The 16,906-nt window shown below is 38.6% G+C and overlaps 1 protein-coding gene across 4 annotated transcripts in view; it reads right to left on the bottom strand.

The window, feature by feature from the left end:
• Nucleotides 1-16,906, bottom strand: part of CDK14 (cyclin dependent kinase 14) — a 553,499-nt gene that overhangs the window by 396,822 nt on the left and 139,771 nt on the right. For all 4 annotated transcript variants that reach the window (XM_080663151.1, XM_080663154.1, XM_080663152.1 and 1 more), the window contains 2 exons: nucleotides 14,818-15,063; nucleotides 4,020-4,114 (listed from right to left, as the gene is read on the bottom strand). In XM_080663151.1, the coding sequence (XP_080519277.1) occupies nucleotides 4,020-4,114; nucleotides 14,818-15,063 (341 nt within the window). The remainder of the gene's footprint in view (nucleotides 1-4,019; nucleotides 4,115-14,817; nucleotides 15,064-16,906) is intronic.

The following is a 16,906-nucleotide window of genomic DNA, read 5'->3' as shown; positions in this document are numbered from 1 at the left end:
CTTTAGTCTACACCATCCTCTCTTCCTTCGTTTTGAAACCCCACACCATTTTACCTGGCCTTTCTTACTGCATTCTAGCTTTTCCAGGATATATTACATTCCAACTTTATAGACTTATTTATGTGTGTGGACCACCTGCTTTCACGACTGTTAAGTTTCCTGACAGCAGAATCCACATCTAGGATACCTACTTTTCACCCACAGCATAGAAAATGCATAAAAGTAACATAATAAACAATCATCATCAGTTGAATAAGCTCAGAAAATGTTCACAAGTGTTTTAATATTCAAACGTCCCTGGGAAACTTAGAGGTAAAATATGACTTCAAGGGGCTGAATTAAAGACATTTTAAAATGCCATACGTTTTAAAATGTGAAGTATACAATGTATGGTTTTTTTCAATCCTACATTAAATGTGAAAGGGATTTAGAAGAGAGAACATAATAAGGAAACTAAACCAGGATAGAGACTAGCAGTCAGTGATGATAAATTGCTTCCCTGCCCCAAACAGAAACATGCACATGCACACAAAAAAATAATTCTGAAGCTGAAGAAAATGTTTAGAAAAAAAAACTCTACTCAGATATGAAAATATAAAAATTTTAAAGCTTTTTCTAAAAAACCTTATTTTTGATTGTTGTATACTGATATGGTTGCAGTTAATCCGCCATAATCTTTAGAACCAAACTCATTACCAAGGGGTTTTACACAGTATAGGAATCTCGATCAACTCCCTAACCTATGTTACCCTACAGGAATAAGAAACTCAAGAGAATTCAAGAGTAATAAAAAGCCTTTTTATTCCTTCTCAAGTGTCTAAATTATGGCTAACAGCAACTACTACACCAAAATCAACAATTACACAAACCTCTTGTTGGAGGATATATCCTTTGCTTATATTGTTTAAAGGAGAAACATGAAATAAAAGGCAGCTAATACAGACCATAAGTAGGACTAGAAAAACATGTCATAAACACAATGCCAAATTAGTGAGGTCTGAAATTCATAAGAGTTATGAATGGAAGTGTGTCCTTCAAAAGAGATATGTTGATGTTCTAGCCCCGCATGCTTCACAATGTGACCTTATGTGGAAATAGGGTCTTTACAGAGGTAATCAAGTTAAAACGAGGTCATGCAATGTGATTCGAGTCCTCATAAAAAGGGGAAATTTGGATGTAGAGACAGACGCGCACAGGGAGCACACCATGTGAACATGAAGGCAGAGATCAGGGTGCTGCACCTACAAGCCAGCAATGCCAATGATTGCCAGCACACCGCAGAGGCTAGGAGAGAGGCAGGGAACAGTCTCCCTTACAGAACCAACCCTCAGAAAGAAGCACTCTGCCAAAACCTTGTTCTTAGACTCTGGAACTGTAACAGGATAAAGTTCTTGTTTAAGCCACCCATGAGGTTCAAGGCAGATCCAAACGTGACACGTGTAAATCAACATATGTAAAATGCTCTCAAACCAACAATCAGTGAGATTTCTACAAATGCCAGGCAGCTTTAGTGCAAAGTACTAACAGTTGCTCTTAGAGAAGATGCTAAGGACAATGGTTAAAGACGGAGGCGGGGCTGCAGACATCTATGGGAGAGTGGTCAGGAATGCTGCAACAGGAACTCCAACATGCAGCTGGCTCCTCAAACTACGTAGCACTTCAGAGGACACACCAACCAAAGGCAGCTCTCACGTCTTGCTAGATGGCACATAACTATGGTCCGCTGGCCTGACCTTGCCACCTTAAAGCAAGCACAGGCAGCCTGTCATGTCTTAAAGGAGGCGAGTAGTCAATGGCTTTGATCTCCAGCTAGAGGAAATTAAATGCCACACGTGACCAGCAGGCTTGAAACAGCTTGAGAAATGCTGACAAGATACATTTAGACCTGCTGGAGTGAGAAGTATTAACTGTCCAGAGCCATCCTTCTCAAAGACTGCAGGTACTTAAAAGGCAGTCTTCCTTTTACTCAGGCATAATAAATGGAGGATTTCTCACCCATCCCCAAGACTGTGACATCGATCTTAAAGTTAAACATTTAACAGAGTTATTAACTTACTTTTGGAAATCAGCCGAGCACATCTTTTGTGGGAGGGCACTTCAAAGTGATTGGTTTGTTTCCTTATAATGAAATTGTATGTTTGCTTCTGTCTGATTCTGATTAAACCAAGTCAGAGCATATGTGAGAACCATCTGGAATATTCAACAAGTATCAACTCTTTCCAAGGAAGGCCTTACACTGTGGAAGCGGTACAGTGTAATGGTTAGGAAAATAATGGCATCAAACTGATAGATCTGAGCCAAAACAAGTACTGGTATTGCCACTAACAACCTGTATGGACCTGGGACAAGTGGGTGAAACACTGTAAGCACAGTTTCCTGGTCAAATGGAGATGATAGTAATAGGACCTAATCATATAGGGAATTGTGAGGAGTAAACAAGACAATGCACATACCAGATTATATTTAACATAACTGCTTAACCCAGTGTAGTTATCTTCATGCTATGAAGATTAATTGTACAAGCACTTTTTTATACAGCAGGGTTCTAACTATTTTTCTTTAGGAAAAATATTTAAAATTTGGGACACAAACCCTACTGAAATAGCTCAACCATTTAGACCAGGAGTGAGGAACGTCTGGCCCTCAAGCTTTACGAGGCCTGTGAAGTCATTTGGCCTGTTGCCAAGGCATTAGGGGTGAGTTAATTAAATGTTTGACCAAATATAGCATGCTAATTTTTAAGTTGATAATTTTGTATGGACCGCAAATGATATATAAATATCCAAATGGCTTTTGGCAGAAAAAAGGTTCCCCACCCCTCATTTAGACCATTACCATAACAGTCTGTAATGCTGAAGCAACACAGTTAAGTCATTAACAGCCATCTAAATTTTGTTTTCTTTTGCATTCCCCATGTTTTTTTTCCTTAACATAAAAAAACAACCTTTGTTTTTTCAAATATCTAAGATCTCAAAATTTATACTAGTATTTTTGACTTTCAGCATTTCTGCACTTCCTTTCTTACATGTATCTTTCTTTATCAGGAATATTCCTTCACCTTCTTGACTCAAAAAATCATGAACAAAGAATCAGGAATAAGAACACATTCCATAAAAGCCAGAAACCACCCAAATCAGCATAATTTCCAATTTCATGTTTAAAATGATACTTCAGAGAACTTTCTTTTATATCCTTTTAATTACTTAGCTTAAATTTTCCTAATTTAAAAAAAAAATTCCTAATTTTTATAATGACTTTAAAAAGAGACAAAAACAGGAATAATTTAGAAAATTATTTTTCAACATCATTTAGTAATGTGATTAAGATAAAACAAGGCTTGTGTCTCCTGCAGTTATTTCAGAAATAGTTTTCTATGAGCCACAGGCCTCCAAATACAGTAACTCTGTGCTCCTAACCACATCAGAGACATGTAGGGGTGATCTTATTGAGGATCCAAATCTGTGCCCTAACCCCAGCATAGCATGGGGGAAGAGGACAAATGGGGGAAGAGTGGTTTCTCTTGGTGAAAATCTATATGGCTTAATGTCAAAGAAGACGGTGGGGGGGCGGGGAGAGAAAGAGTATGCAGTATTTTTAAGTAATTTCTGAAAGATGGGGTAAAAGCTCATTTTAAAAGATGTCAGGAATGGCCAATACATTTGGCTTTGTCCAACCAGTACTCTTACTCTTAAGCAAATGCTAAACCTCCATGAGAAATTAATTGTATGATTCACCTGGAAATGAATTCTCATCCGAGGGTTCCAACTCCAATGAGGGAAAAAGAAAACAAAGATGGGGGGAGGGGGAGGACAGGAAAGATAAATTGGACAAGTCTGCAAAACTGCTAGCAGGGAAAATCCAATTCTACTGACTTTTACACTTGTTAAAAGAACAGGAAAAGAAACCTGCGGGGAGAATTTATTATCTATTAAGTGAAAATTATTTAACTACACTGTGACTTAGTATTAAGAGAGCAGGTAGATTTTACATGTGAAATATTCAGAAACTAATGCACTTACTTGCTTTTCCCTTTGTATACTGTAGCATAAGATCCTTCCCCTAGTTTTTCCAGTTTTTCGTATGAGTCAGCTTTTCCAAATTTGGGACTTGTAGGCTGAAAATGGAGCAGAGGGAAAACAAACCAGATTGTATCAAACTAATTAACAATAAATAACCCAGTTCTGCTAAAAATATACAGATCCTCTGTCACTTTTTAAATAACGTTTTTCTGATGCTTATTTTTAAAAGCAATGCTTATTTAAAAAAACAACATAGATATTCAGGGTATAAAACTCCAAATATACAAATGAACTGTACAGAAGTTTAGATTAACCTATAATCTAACCACCCAGAGAAAATCACCATTAAGATTTCTTATTTTTTTAACTGCCCTTAACTGGAACCTAACCCATTACCCTTCAGTCCGCAGTCCGACACTCTTATCTGCTGAGCCAAACCAGCTAGGGCAAGATTTTTATATCTCTTCTTCCAATGCTATCTGCATACTGTAGATTGCTTTTTTACATAAATGGGATTACACTATCTTGTAACCTGCCTTTCTTCCACTATTATGACTATTTTCCATGTCATTATATAATCTTCTAAATTAGGGGCTGGCAAATCCCACCCACCACATGTTTTCAAATATCCCATAAGCTTAGAAAGGTTTTTACATTTTTTAACCGGGGAGGATCTAAAGAAAAAGAAAATGTTATAGCATGTGAATATTAAAAATCAAATTTTAGTGTCCATAAATTTTATTGGAATACAGTCATCCACTCATTTATATATTGTGCTATGACTTTCAAGCTACAACAGAGTTGTAGTTACAACCAAGATCATAAGGCCAACAAAGCTGAAAGAGTTACTATCTGAACCCTGTTGTAAATCATGACTGTACAAAATTCAGTCATATAAAGGTATTCCTGCAATACCCATCAGGGACAATGCAAACAGATAATCAGATGCATCCTTCAGGTTCACTAATTAATACAAAAGGAACTCTCTTATATCTACAGAAACCAATCCTTAAGGTTTAGCTGCAACAAAATAGCTCTTCCATAAGAAATGGTTTACCCCATCATGAGCTTAAACGTGCTGAGAGAGAGATCTCATCACTTCTGTGCTTAACTCCTACCCCAACCTCACCAGAGAGCACTGTCCTCCATAGAAGCAAATTGCCTGTTATTTTTATGGCACTATAAAAAAGGGCAATACCAAAACATATTAGCAAATGATAATTATATGAGAATTAAAAACAGCTTAAAGGGATTCTCTGATCATAGCTATAAGTACATATATAATTGGTAAAACGTTGTTAATGATTGTGGTACTTTGTAAGTAACCAACTGTAGAAGCTTAGAGAAATAACTTCTTGCAAAAAGTTTACAGAACACTATTCTTGAGCATATGCTTCGGAACACTTCTGAAACAACACAGCATCCTGACAATGAATATGACTCCTACCATTTATAAGGATTCTGTGGCAAGTTGAGCATATGCCTCTTACAACCTTGCCATCTAAAATTACATGAGTGACTGAAAAGATATGTTTCAAAAATAATAAACCAGAAACAGGAATGGGGAATAAAACAAAAAAGAATAGCAATATCTAAGCGAAAATTTGAGGAATTCTGAAAGACAGAAGTAATCAGGATCAAGACTTTGGAGAAAATATTGTGGGAACTTAAAGATCCAACATGTAAGACCATTACAAATAAAAGAAGCAAGAGTCTCTAGGTAAATATGAAACTACTCAACACAGCTGAGCACGAAGTGTCCTCCCAAGCAAACTGCAGAGACATGTGCACAGGGGAGACAGCTGAGAATGTGGTACCCAGGCTAGAGGGGATGGAAGTAGCCAATAAATACTTAGAGAAAACATGACATGCCCACATCCCCAAGCCATAATGCCTGCCTCTCTCATACAATTACAAGCGACAATTTACAGAAAACAGATATGCTGACAGCAATTCTCACACACAACAATGAGTATACAGCCAAAAATCACAAATCATTTCAGGAATATCAATAACAGAAGCATAAAATTTAATGAGCAGTTCAACTAAAACCCTGGTAAAAGAGTTGACATTGCAAAAATAAAAAAAACTTTGAATAAAAATGACAGCATCTTCAAAGAGATTAGAGATTAAATATCTAATTAATGAAATAAAACATTTAATAGGCAATGAATAAAAGAATGGACATAGGTGAAAACATGCTAAATTCAATGTTTGAGTAGAATTTTCCCAGATAACTTTGGGGATAGGTTGCATCTAAACAGAAAAATTACCCAACAAGCACAATATTTTTATAGACAACACTGGCTGAAGAAAGACAATTCAGCAATATTTTCAAAATGAAAAGAGAAATGATAATGAATCACAAATATTATACTCAAGATAGTTCCTCAAATGGGATGGAAAAGCTGCAATATTACCCCCTTCAAAAAAAGTCTAGATAAAATGAAACAGACTGGCCGGTGCCCAAGGGGAGGAGGAAAGGGGCGTAATTGAATAAAGGAGGTGAAGGGATTAGCTAAAGAACATATATGCATACCCCATGGACACAGACAATAGTTTGGTGAAAGCCAAGGAAAGGGATGAAGTGGGAGAAAGGGGTGAACGGGGGGGGGGGGGGGGGCACCTATTCTAGGGAACAACTGCAATAATGTCAACATAAAAAATTTTAATAAAAAAATCTAGTTATAAAATACCATGCTATCTCAATATAAGATGAAGCTGGAGTGATGGGGGAATTGCAGGAAGGCAAGAAACAGTAGGATAGGAGAAATAAAGCATGTTGAGATTCACTGGATTGACTGCTGATACTAATTAACTACAACTGTTTGAGTTTTAGATGTTTCTAAACTCTTAAAAGTTAATCCCCAGAGCAATATAAATAAGATATACAAATTCCATATAAATTTTGGGGGGAAGGGAATAAAAGAAACAATTACAAGGAAACAGAGGGAAGGGGTTAAAAGTAAGAGGCTAGAGGAGGCGGGTACTCAATAGGAAAGAATGTTAAGTGAAAAATCATAAAATAAGAGTAAGTCAAGTCTAAACATAGCAAAAATAAATATTTTTGCAAAATCATGTACTATAGCAATATTGATGGAAGACAGCCTATGCAAAACAAATGGATTAAATTATTGTATCTCATTAAAATCAACATTAAAATCCACCAAGAAATTTAATCATCATAAACTACTTTGAGCCAAATAATGTAGCTTTGAAATGAAGAAAACAGCCCTGGCCGGTGTTTCTCGGTGGTTAGAGTGCTGGCCAACGAACCGAAGGGTCACGGGTTTGATTCCCGATCAAGGGCACATACCTGGGTTGCTAGTTTGCTCCCTACTCCCTGGTCAGGGCATATTGGCAACCAATCAATGTGTCTTTCTCACATCTCTCCTCCCCCTCTCCTCCCCCTCCCTCTCCCCATCCCCCCTCCCTCTTCCCTTCCCCCTCCCCCTCTCCCTCTCCCTCCTTCCTTTCCACTTTCTCTGAAAAGCAATTGGGGGGGCGGGGGGGAGGTAATCCTCTAGTGAGGATTAACAAAAAAATGAAATGTATGAAACAACTGCTAATAGCAATAAAATGAGAAATTAACAAACCCACGATAATGGGAGACATACATCATTCAAACATCAACAAAGCAAGCAGACAAATAATAAGTAAGGGATATGTGGGCTTGCATATTAGAATTAACATTTCAATCTAATACACATATTAATATTTTTTTCAAGAACACATTTATACCCACAAAAGATGAGCACAGATTAGCCACAAAGAAAATCTCAATATTCGAAATCACAAAAACATTCAGTTACTTTTTCTGAACACAATGCAATAAATTAGAAATAAAGAATAAAAGGGAAACTAAATAGTTTAGCCATGTAGGTTAAAAGGAAAATCAAAATGGAAAACTCATAAATATGTGGCAGTGAGGACATGACATTTTAAGACCCATGGGATGCAGCCAAATCAATACATGAATTAAAATGTAAATACATGTATACTTGTGCATGGGAAAAGAAGCTTTAAAGTAATATGAGTTAGACATTAAACCACAGCTAGAAAAGGAACAACATACATAGTAGAAAGGGATTAATAAAGACGATGGACCACCTATTCTTTTCTTCAAGAAACTTGTAAAGTATAAACCATGTATTGAGTTGAATCAAGTAAAACTTAACGGAAAATTACATTCAAAATTACCTGACTAGTCCTGTGTGGATTATGTTCTCATGCATTTTTCATCACCAGGAAACAGCTTGCGAATGTCACACTTTACCATCACCCTCCTGGGCCCAAGTTTTAAACAGAAATTTTTAAACCTACATTAAATTTCAGTATAAAATGACCTTCAATGGGGAAAATATTGTGCTCCCAGTTCCACTCTAAATTATTTAAAATCAGATTGAAAAGCCTGTATGTTTGCTTTTGTGCTCCTTTAAGAATAAATCTGATCTAAGTTGAAGTAAAAAAGCAGCAGCAGGAAATCTCCTCTTTGCCCATATTAGGAAATAAACTGCTAATGCATCTTTAGAGCAAGTGCAAGACACAGTCACACAAAATGTGTAATTGAATATTTTATCTGCCAGGAAGACACAAATAATTTTCTAAAAATTATTCACTCTTCATAAACTGCCTTATATCATAGAGTTGATGTAATCATTTTGAGACACAGATAACACTACACTTATGACTTGAAAAAAATTGAATTGAGGCCATTAGAAAAACAAGGGGAATGTTTTTTAAAACATACCCCATTCATCTACAAAAACAAATCAAGTAAGAGAAAATGCTAATGGCACAAAGTAGTCTATTTATCTAATTAAATGGATTTGGATGCATTAACTGCCACGGTTAAAATATATTCTATGAACACTGTGATGGCAGAAAATTAATATTTCCCCACCTCTGATGGTCATACAATCAATGTTATTTGCCTGTGAAACCGACATGTAGATATTATAGAAATACACTGTAACTTACAGATCAATCATGCTAGCTCCACAGCATGAATTGCTACATATAACGCCTGTTCGAAAGTTGTCCTAGTCTACAAAAGAATGGCCTATGGAATAGGCCATGTCTATGAGATAGTCTGAGCTCTAAGAGTTAGAGTCTTACAAAGTCAATCTCCTATTTTACCTATGCAAAAATGATCTGGTCTGTAATGGCAATGTCAATAAATAAAAAATCCAAGTGCTAAGTCTTTAAAGAGGCCAATAATAAAAACCTTCCCATCAAAAGAGCAAAATTAAGAAGAATTCTGAAGGAGAGGTCCTCTTTTATTTAATAATTAAGTTCAAGCCTTTGTTTTTCCTTTTTTTCCCTTGCAACTTCATTAAATTATCACATTTAAATAAAGATGCCCCAACCATCAGCTTTGACTCTTTGATGTCAGGTGCATGCATGGATGGGAAATAGCCTTATGGGGCAATTATTGCCTGCTTATCACTTCCCTACTTAGAGTGCAGGCTTGAGATAGCACTTTAGAGAACTGGAAATAGAAGGGCTAATCAGGAATTTCTAAAGGATACTAACACTGCAAAGAGACATGGAATTTAATGAGATAATGTTAATACTTTTTTTAACAGAATAAAGGCACAGAGAACTGTCAATTGTCTGGACCAGTGGAGGGGAACATTGGCATGGATAATAAAGAAGTGAAGATAATATTCCAGCTGAATGGTGTTTGGACCCTGACCTTGCTAGCTCTAGTTCATGGTTTGTGTAATCAAGAAAAACTAGCTAATATCAAATGTTTACTACGTGCCAGGCTTGAGCTCATCACTTTAAATAATTACCTATTAATCCCTGCAAGAGCTTAAGTATCCCCATTTGAACATGAAGAATTTGAAGACTGGAGAAATAAAGTAGCTCATCTAATATCCTACAGCTAATGGCAAAGCAAGAATTCAAACCAAGTTGACCGGAATCAAAAACAGATTTTCTTTACCACCACTACGCTGGTGGAATCTACATGGAGATCTAACTCCCTTCCAAAAGGAAGAGATATTAAATTATGATTAAGTCTGTCATCTACTGAAACCCTATTCCTAAAAGCAGGGGTGGGTTTTTGAACTGTATTTATATTTATACACAGCATGAGTATACCTCTGTGTTCACTGTAATGATACTGTGGCATGACTATAAGAATGTCCATAGTTTCATACTGAATTCATTGAAATAAATTATAACCTTTATACATAACCCCTTGCTTAAGAATGTTGATGAGGAAAACCACAAGTAAGAATAACCACACTATTACATCCTATCTAATAAAAGAGTGATACGCAAATTAACCATCACTACATTACACCCACAAGCCACACCCACCAGCCAATCAGGAGCAAGTATGCAAATTAACCCAACCAAGATGGCTGCAGCCACGGAGCAAGCAGGAGGCTTGAGTTTCCCTGGCAATGGAGGAAGCCAAGCTTTCCACACACCCTGGCTGGCCCAGGCCTCCACTCAAGGCTACCAAGTTTCAATTATAGAAGATAAATAAATCCCAACAACAATGGTGGCAGCCACGGAGCTGGAGAGAGCAGGAGGCTTGAGTTGCCCCCAGTGATGGAGGAAGCCAAGTTCCTGGCTGGCCCTGGCCTCCGCTGAAGGCTACAAAGTTTCAATTGTAGAAGATAAGTAAATCCTAGATACCAGGGCCTCCGATTGGGTCGCGGGGGGGGGGGGGGGGGGGGGAGGGGGGCGGGGTGGCCGGCCTGCAAACCACCACAGGCCCCTCGCCCAGGCCACCCCACGCCCCAAGGGAACCCCCACCCTGATCCGGGACACCCTTCAGGGCAAACCAGCCGGCCCCCATCTTTGCACCAGGCCTCTATCCTATCTAATAAAAGAGTAATATGCAAATTGACCATCACTCCAACACACAAGATGGCCAGCAGGGGAGGGCAGTTGGGAGGGACCAGGCCTGCAAGGGAGGGCAGTTGTGAGCAATCAGGCCAGCAAGGGAGGGCAGTTGGTGGTGATCAAGCCTGCAGGGGAGGGCAGTTAGGGTTGACCAGGCCGGCAGAGGAGGGAAGTTGGAGACGACCAGGCCTGCAGGGAAGAGCAGTTGTGGGGACCCAGGCCTGCAGGGGAGGGCAGTTAGGGGTGACTAGGCCTGCAGGGGAGGGCAGTTAGGGGTGACCAGGCCTGCAGGGGAGGGCAGTTAGGGGGTGATCAGGCTGGCAGGCAGAAGTGGTTAGGGGCAATCAGGAAGGCAGGCAGGCGAGCAGTTGGGAGCCAGCAGTCCTGGATTGTGAGAGGGATATCCGACTGCCCGCTTAGGCCCGATATTGGGATCGGGCCTAAACAGGCAGTCGGACATCCCTCGAGGGGTCCCAGATTGGAGAGGGTGCAGGTTGGGCTGAGGGACACCCCCCCCCCCGCCCCATGCACAAATTTCATGGCCTCTAGTTATACTATAATTGTGAGAGTAGGTATGGGGAGAAAGTGGGAAGGATTCCATCAGAACTATGAGATCTCATTAAACAACCAGAATTTGAAGTGAACGCCATGTTGGCTAATTTTTCTTCTGCCTTTGATCTCCAGAACAGAGTCTATCATCCTGCATTTCTAGCCCCATAAACACAGTCACACTAAGGTAATCCATACTTGATGGGTAACTTGGTTACAAAGTAGATCTCGATGCTGGACAGAGGGATAGAGCCAAGCACCATGTGTGGTGACAACCTGATTTCTGTCTGGGAACTGTCTAGTCCCCACAAGAAGAAGGCAGTGCCATGATAAGACCCCCAAGGATGGCCATCGGAGCACTGAAGGCGAGCTCTCCTTTTCAGTTTGCACCTCCCTCCCCATCTCTAGATTTGGCCTGCCGATCACAAGGGCTTTTGTCTGTTTTTGTTTTGGTAATAGAAGGATGTAAATGTTGAGTAATTTTTGGAAAGTATAGAGGACAGTAACCTGAATTTGAATATCTGCAACTATGTTCTCTTTAAGACCAGATGATGACAGCACAGCTCAATAAAATCCCTTCTAAATTGGGCCAGCAAGACGGCAGGCAGTCTCCTACAGTTCTCCCAACATTCTAGCTATTGGAGAGCACAGCTGGGCTGGAGGAGGTGACAGGAAAAGGGGAGGGAAAGTCCGTCCTGTCATGACAGTACTAAACACTACCCAGGGACTAGGCCCAGGAAAAGCAGGCACTCATAAAATGTCTGAAACAAATCAACAAAATCTGTCAAACACCTCTTGAAATAAACCAATTTATATAAAATCACATTCTTTACATTTTGCCTGAATTTTAAAGTACCACTATCTGGACAGTATCAGGAGGTATAGATAAATGTGATGCTCACTAAAGTCACCTTGATTTCAGTCATGACTCCTAACATAGAGAATGACCAGCATGTGAACATACATAGAGATGTACACACTGTTAGGAAGATGTAATAAAAGCATAATATGCTAATTAGACTGGACAGCCAAACGACCTTCTGGACATCCTTCCGAATGTCCTTCTGGACAAAGCTATGGCTGCAAGTGCCACAGCAAGCTACCATGGCTGTGAGGGCCGAGCCCCTTGCATGAATTTCATGCATCAGGCCTCTAGTTACTTTAATAAAAATAAAATCTAACTTTAAAGAGAAATACAGAGAGCAACAGGCAAGTTTCAACTTTCTTTGATAAGGATTTTAATTAATTCCTTATTAAAAAATTAAAAATAAATATTGAAACTCATTGTCATTTATACTATGACTAGAGGCCTGGTGCACGAAATTTGTGCACTCAAGGGGTCCCTCAGCCAAGCCTGCACTCTCTCGCAGTCTGGGAGCCCTCAGCACTGCCATGGAGGCGGGAGAGGCTCCTGCCACCGCCACTGTGCCCGGCTCAGGACTTCTGGCTGAGTGGCGCTCCCCCTGTGGGAGTGCAATGACCACCAGGGGGCAGCTTCTGCGTTGAGCGTCTGCCCCCTGGTGGTCATTGTGCATCATAGCGACCTGTCATTCTGCTGTCCAGTCAATGTGTATATTACCCGTTTATTCTGACCTTTAAAACTACATGACCCCCCAATAGCAACAAGCACAGCCAGGCCCACATCCTGGTTTCTATATACCATTTTCCAATAAGTGGAACCAGGGCTCTTTAGAGAAATAACTGATCTAGGTCTAGGGCTCGGAAAGTCCAATATAAGCCAAGACTATCCCATAGGACCAGAAAGCAAGGAAGTACTCAAAAAACAAAGGGTTGAAGACATCTCAAAAGGACACAGAGCTGCCAATGGCCAAGGCAGGAACAATTTGAGCAACAAAAGAAATAGCACAGCATTAGATTATAACTAGTATTGCAGATAAAAAACAGGACTAGTTAAATTTAAATTTCAATTAAATAGTAAATAATTCTTAGTGTAAGTATGCCTGACTGTAATATTTGAAAATGCCATTTCTATTATAGGTTAATATAATAATATTAAGATAAATATAAAGTACATATAATTCTCTTTCCATAAAATAGGCTTAATCATTTATAACTCCTTTCATTTCTCCTAAAAGACATTAAGACACTCTCCTGGAAATCAGTAATATATATCTGTGACCTACATGGATGCTGCCTTGCAATCACAGACAAGATGATGGGGCTAGTTTGGGTAAAAGCAGATAATCAATTCTCCTCACAAATGTTGCATTAATAACATTTATTTCAGTTTCAATCACACAAAATGTGACACAAAGTTTGTGCAGTGACATACAGTGTAATGAAATGGAAGTGTCAATACTCTTCTAGCAGTTGACATTTCTTGCTCTGTTTCAGCTCATGGAATTTAATATTTAAATTTGTGAAATAGCATGTGTTTCTCAGCAAGATGAAGAGTCAAAATTCTTTTGGTGTCCTCCATTTACCTCTTAAGAGCATCTATTCAAAAGGTTCTTAAATGTAAGTTAAACCTGAAAATTGCTTAACTGAAAATATCATAAGGATTTTTTACAATGTTAATGCAGGCTAGTCTTGGAAATATGAGTTTCAGTAGAAAAATTTTACAGTCAAAAGCAGCAATCAGCCCTGGCTGGTGTGGCTCAGTGGTTGAGCATCAGCCTGAAGACCAAAGGGTCCCAGGTTCGATTCCAGTCAAGGGCACATGCGAGTTGTGGGCTCAATCCCCAGTAGGGGGTGTGCAAGAGGCAGCCAATCAATGATTCTCTCTCATCGTTGATGTTTCTATCTCTCCCTCTCCCGTCCTCTATGAAATCAATAAAAATATTTTTTTAAAAAAGCAGCAATCACCTCAGATCTTTATTCCTTCTTAGGTTAAAAGGCAAAACTTGATATAGTTTGAGTTTAGAAAATTCTATTATAATAAAAAGATTTCTCGTTACAAAGATTCAATGTCTAGCCCTTAAATTTTAAAATCTTTACACTGAAAACAAACTGGACTGAGACAAGTGGATAAATTTTAACATTTATTCTGAAATTACATTCTTTGTGGACTTGCCAAATTCAAAACTATACTTATTGCCCACACAGGAAAGTTCAATATCCTCTCCAAGGGTTTGATATACCAAAGAATTTTTAATTGTAAATTCTTCTAACTGAAAACAACTAGAAAAAAATATTTTTCCAAAAATAAGTTGAACCATTTCTCATTTGCTTGCTGTGTGCTTATGAATAAAGAGTCTGTGTATAGTTTGCTGGAGCACACACTCTCTCTTTTCCAAGACATTAAACCCTGAGAGAGAGTGCATCAAAATGCACTGACGAAGCCACCTGCGCTCTTCCAGCATAGCGTGCTACTCTCCTAAGAGGGCTACTCCTTCTGTTAACCCTCTGATAAGACCGCACTTACCGAGCTGGGGCTGGAGTGCCGCCTAACTTTAGGAGACTCTTTGCCGGTGGAGGAGGTCTTAAAGTTAATGCAAGCATTGTTCTCCGAGTGCACCCTCTTTACTTGATTAGTTGGTTTCTCAAATGGGTCAAAAGTGCTCTGTGTCCTCTGAACCCTGACTTTCTTATCCTCAGGAATTGTGTCCAGGGGTTTGATCACTGAGTCCATTCCCTGGCAGTTCCGTGTAGACATCTTTGTGACACATATCTGGGGGGAAAAGAAAAAATAAATTAAACCCATAACTCTCCTCTGGGACTTTAATATCAAAAACATGCTGAATTGACTTGGGATGGTGAACACACAATACAATATACAGATAATGTACTGTAGAACTATATACCTGAAAACGATATAATTTGATTAACCAATGTCACCCCAATAAATTCAATAAAGAAGAAAAATACATTTTTTAGATTTTTCTTTTCAGTCTAGAAGAAAGATAAATAATCAACTAATTTTAACACAGCAACATGGCTTTTTGCAGAAAAACATAATTTGGTAAAATGGACTATATATTTTATTTTTTTAGTACATTATATTGACAGGTATGGCTGTCATACAATAGAGTTTTATCCATATGGATGACTGATTGATGTAGAACAAAATTAAAGTGTCTGTAAGAATCTTAAAAAACAAACAAACAAACAAACAAACAAAAACCGATGCTGGTTTGTTTTTCCAAAAAGCATGCCACTTTTAATTTTGGGAGAGACCTAAAAAGGCCACATTCTAACGCTACACCAGCTTAAATCACAATGTGAAAAATTCCTCATAATCACTCTGCTTATACTCAAGGCTAACAGTAGAATCTGACCCCTAAAACAGGAAACATAAGGCCTAGTCTACAAGTGCCCCAAGGTGGTTCTTGAACTCTGTCCCCAGTTTTACTCTGACTAGAAGTGGGATTATTTATGAATCACTAAGAGTTGGATAGCCCAGCCGGTGTGGCTCAGTGGTTGAGCATCAACCTATGAACCAGGAGGTCAAGGTTCAATTCCGAGCGCAGGGTTGTGGGCTCATCCCCAGTAGGGGGAGTGCAGGAGGCAGCCAGTCAATGATTCTCTCCCATCACTGATGTTTCTATTCCTCTCCCTTCCTCTCCGAAATCAACAAAAATATATATTTTTAAAAAACAGTTGGATAGCCTTGCCTTAATAAAAAGAAAACAACAGCTGAGCTAAATCAGATCATTATATTAACTCGTGGGTCATCCTGGAAGCAGCTAATACAGGATACAGAAAAAGATAATTATGTTTTTCAAAAGTTTTATGCTTGAATATGTGTGTTTGAATCTGCCCCCATCCTGACTTCATCTCCATACTAGAATGGGGTATATTAAAACCTTAATATGGTTAGAGATGTTGAAAAATTAAAAATTAACTTTTTTAAAATACCAAAACTAATGGGTGAAAAGGAATAATACTATAAAAGAAAAACATTGTCTAACACATTACAAGATTTGGCTCACATTACTCCACCAGAGCCCTATTCCCTTCCCAATTTCTCCAACCCCTCTTTCTGAACAGCCTCCCCCACTCTCATCTTATTTTAGTCTCTCTGACTTTTGCTCCTTGTTTCCTACTTTATGTTCTAACTCTTTCACTCTCCCTATACTCTGGAGATTTTGTTGTTCTTACTCAATAACTTTATGGCCTCTAGCTTGTCTGTGAAGCTGGGTAGCTTTATTATTCTCTCTAGAGAAAAGATAACTCTGAATTTGCTTTTAAAGTTTTTTTCTTCTTGTGAAGTTTCTGCATCCCTATTTTACAAGGCAGGATAACAGCAGATAATTCAGATAAACCTATTTTTGTTAAAGTAAAACTACAGTTTTAGTCTGAGTAATATATATAGGATGATTTCATACGGGAATTAATGTATCCAAGTGTACGAATAGATATCGATAAATACAGATGTATGTGCAGTAAGATAGACATAAATGTAGAACACGATGAAATATACAGGGGAAAAAAAAAACACACCAAATTCTGTGTTATTCAGCATCAACTCTGTCCTAAGAGTGTGTCTCAACTATTATGCACAAGTTCGATTC

The sequence above is a fragment of the Plecotus auritus genome (assembly GCF_963455305.1).
Source record: "Plecotus auritus genome assembly, chromosome: 4".
Classification (NCBI taxonomy): Eukaryota; Metazoa; Chordata; class Mammalia; order Chiroptera; family Vespertilionidae; genus Plecotus; species Plecotus auritus.
The sequence above is the reverse complement of the archived record's forward strand: the minus strand, read 5'-3'. Positions and strand labels throughout refer to the sequence as shown.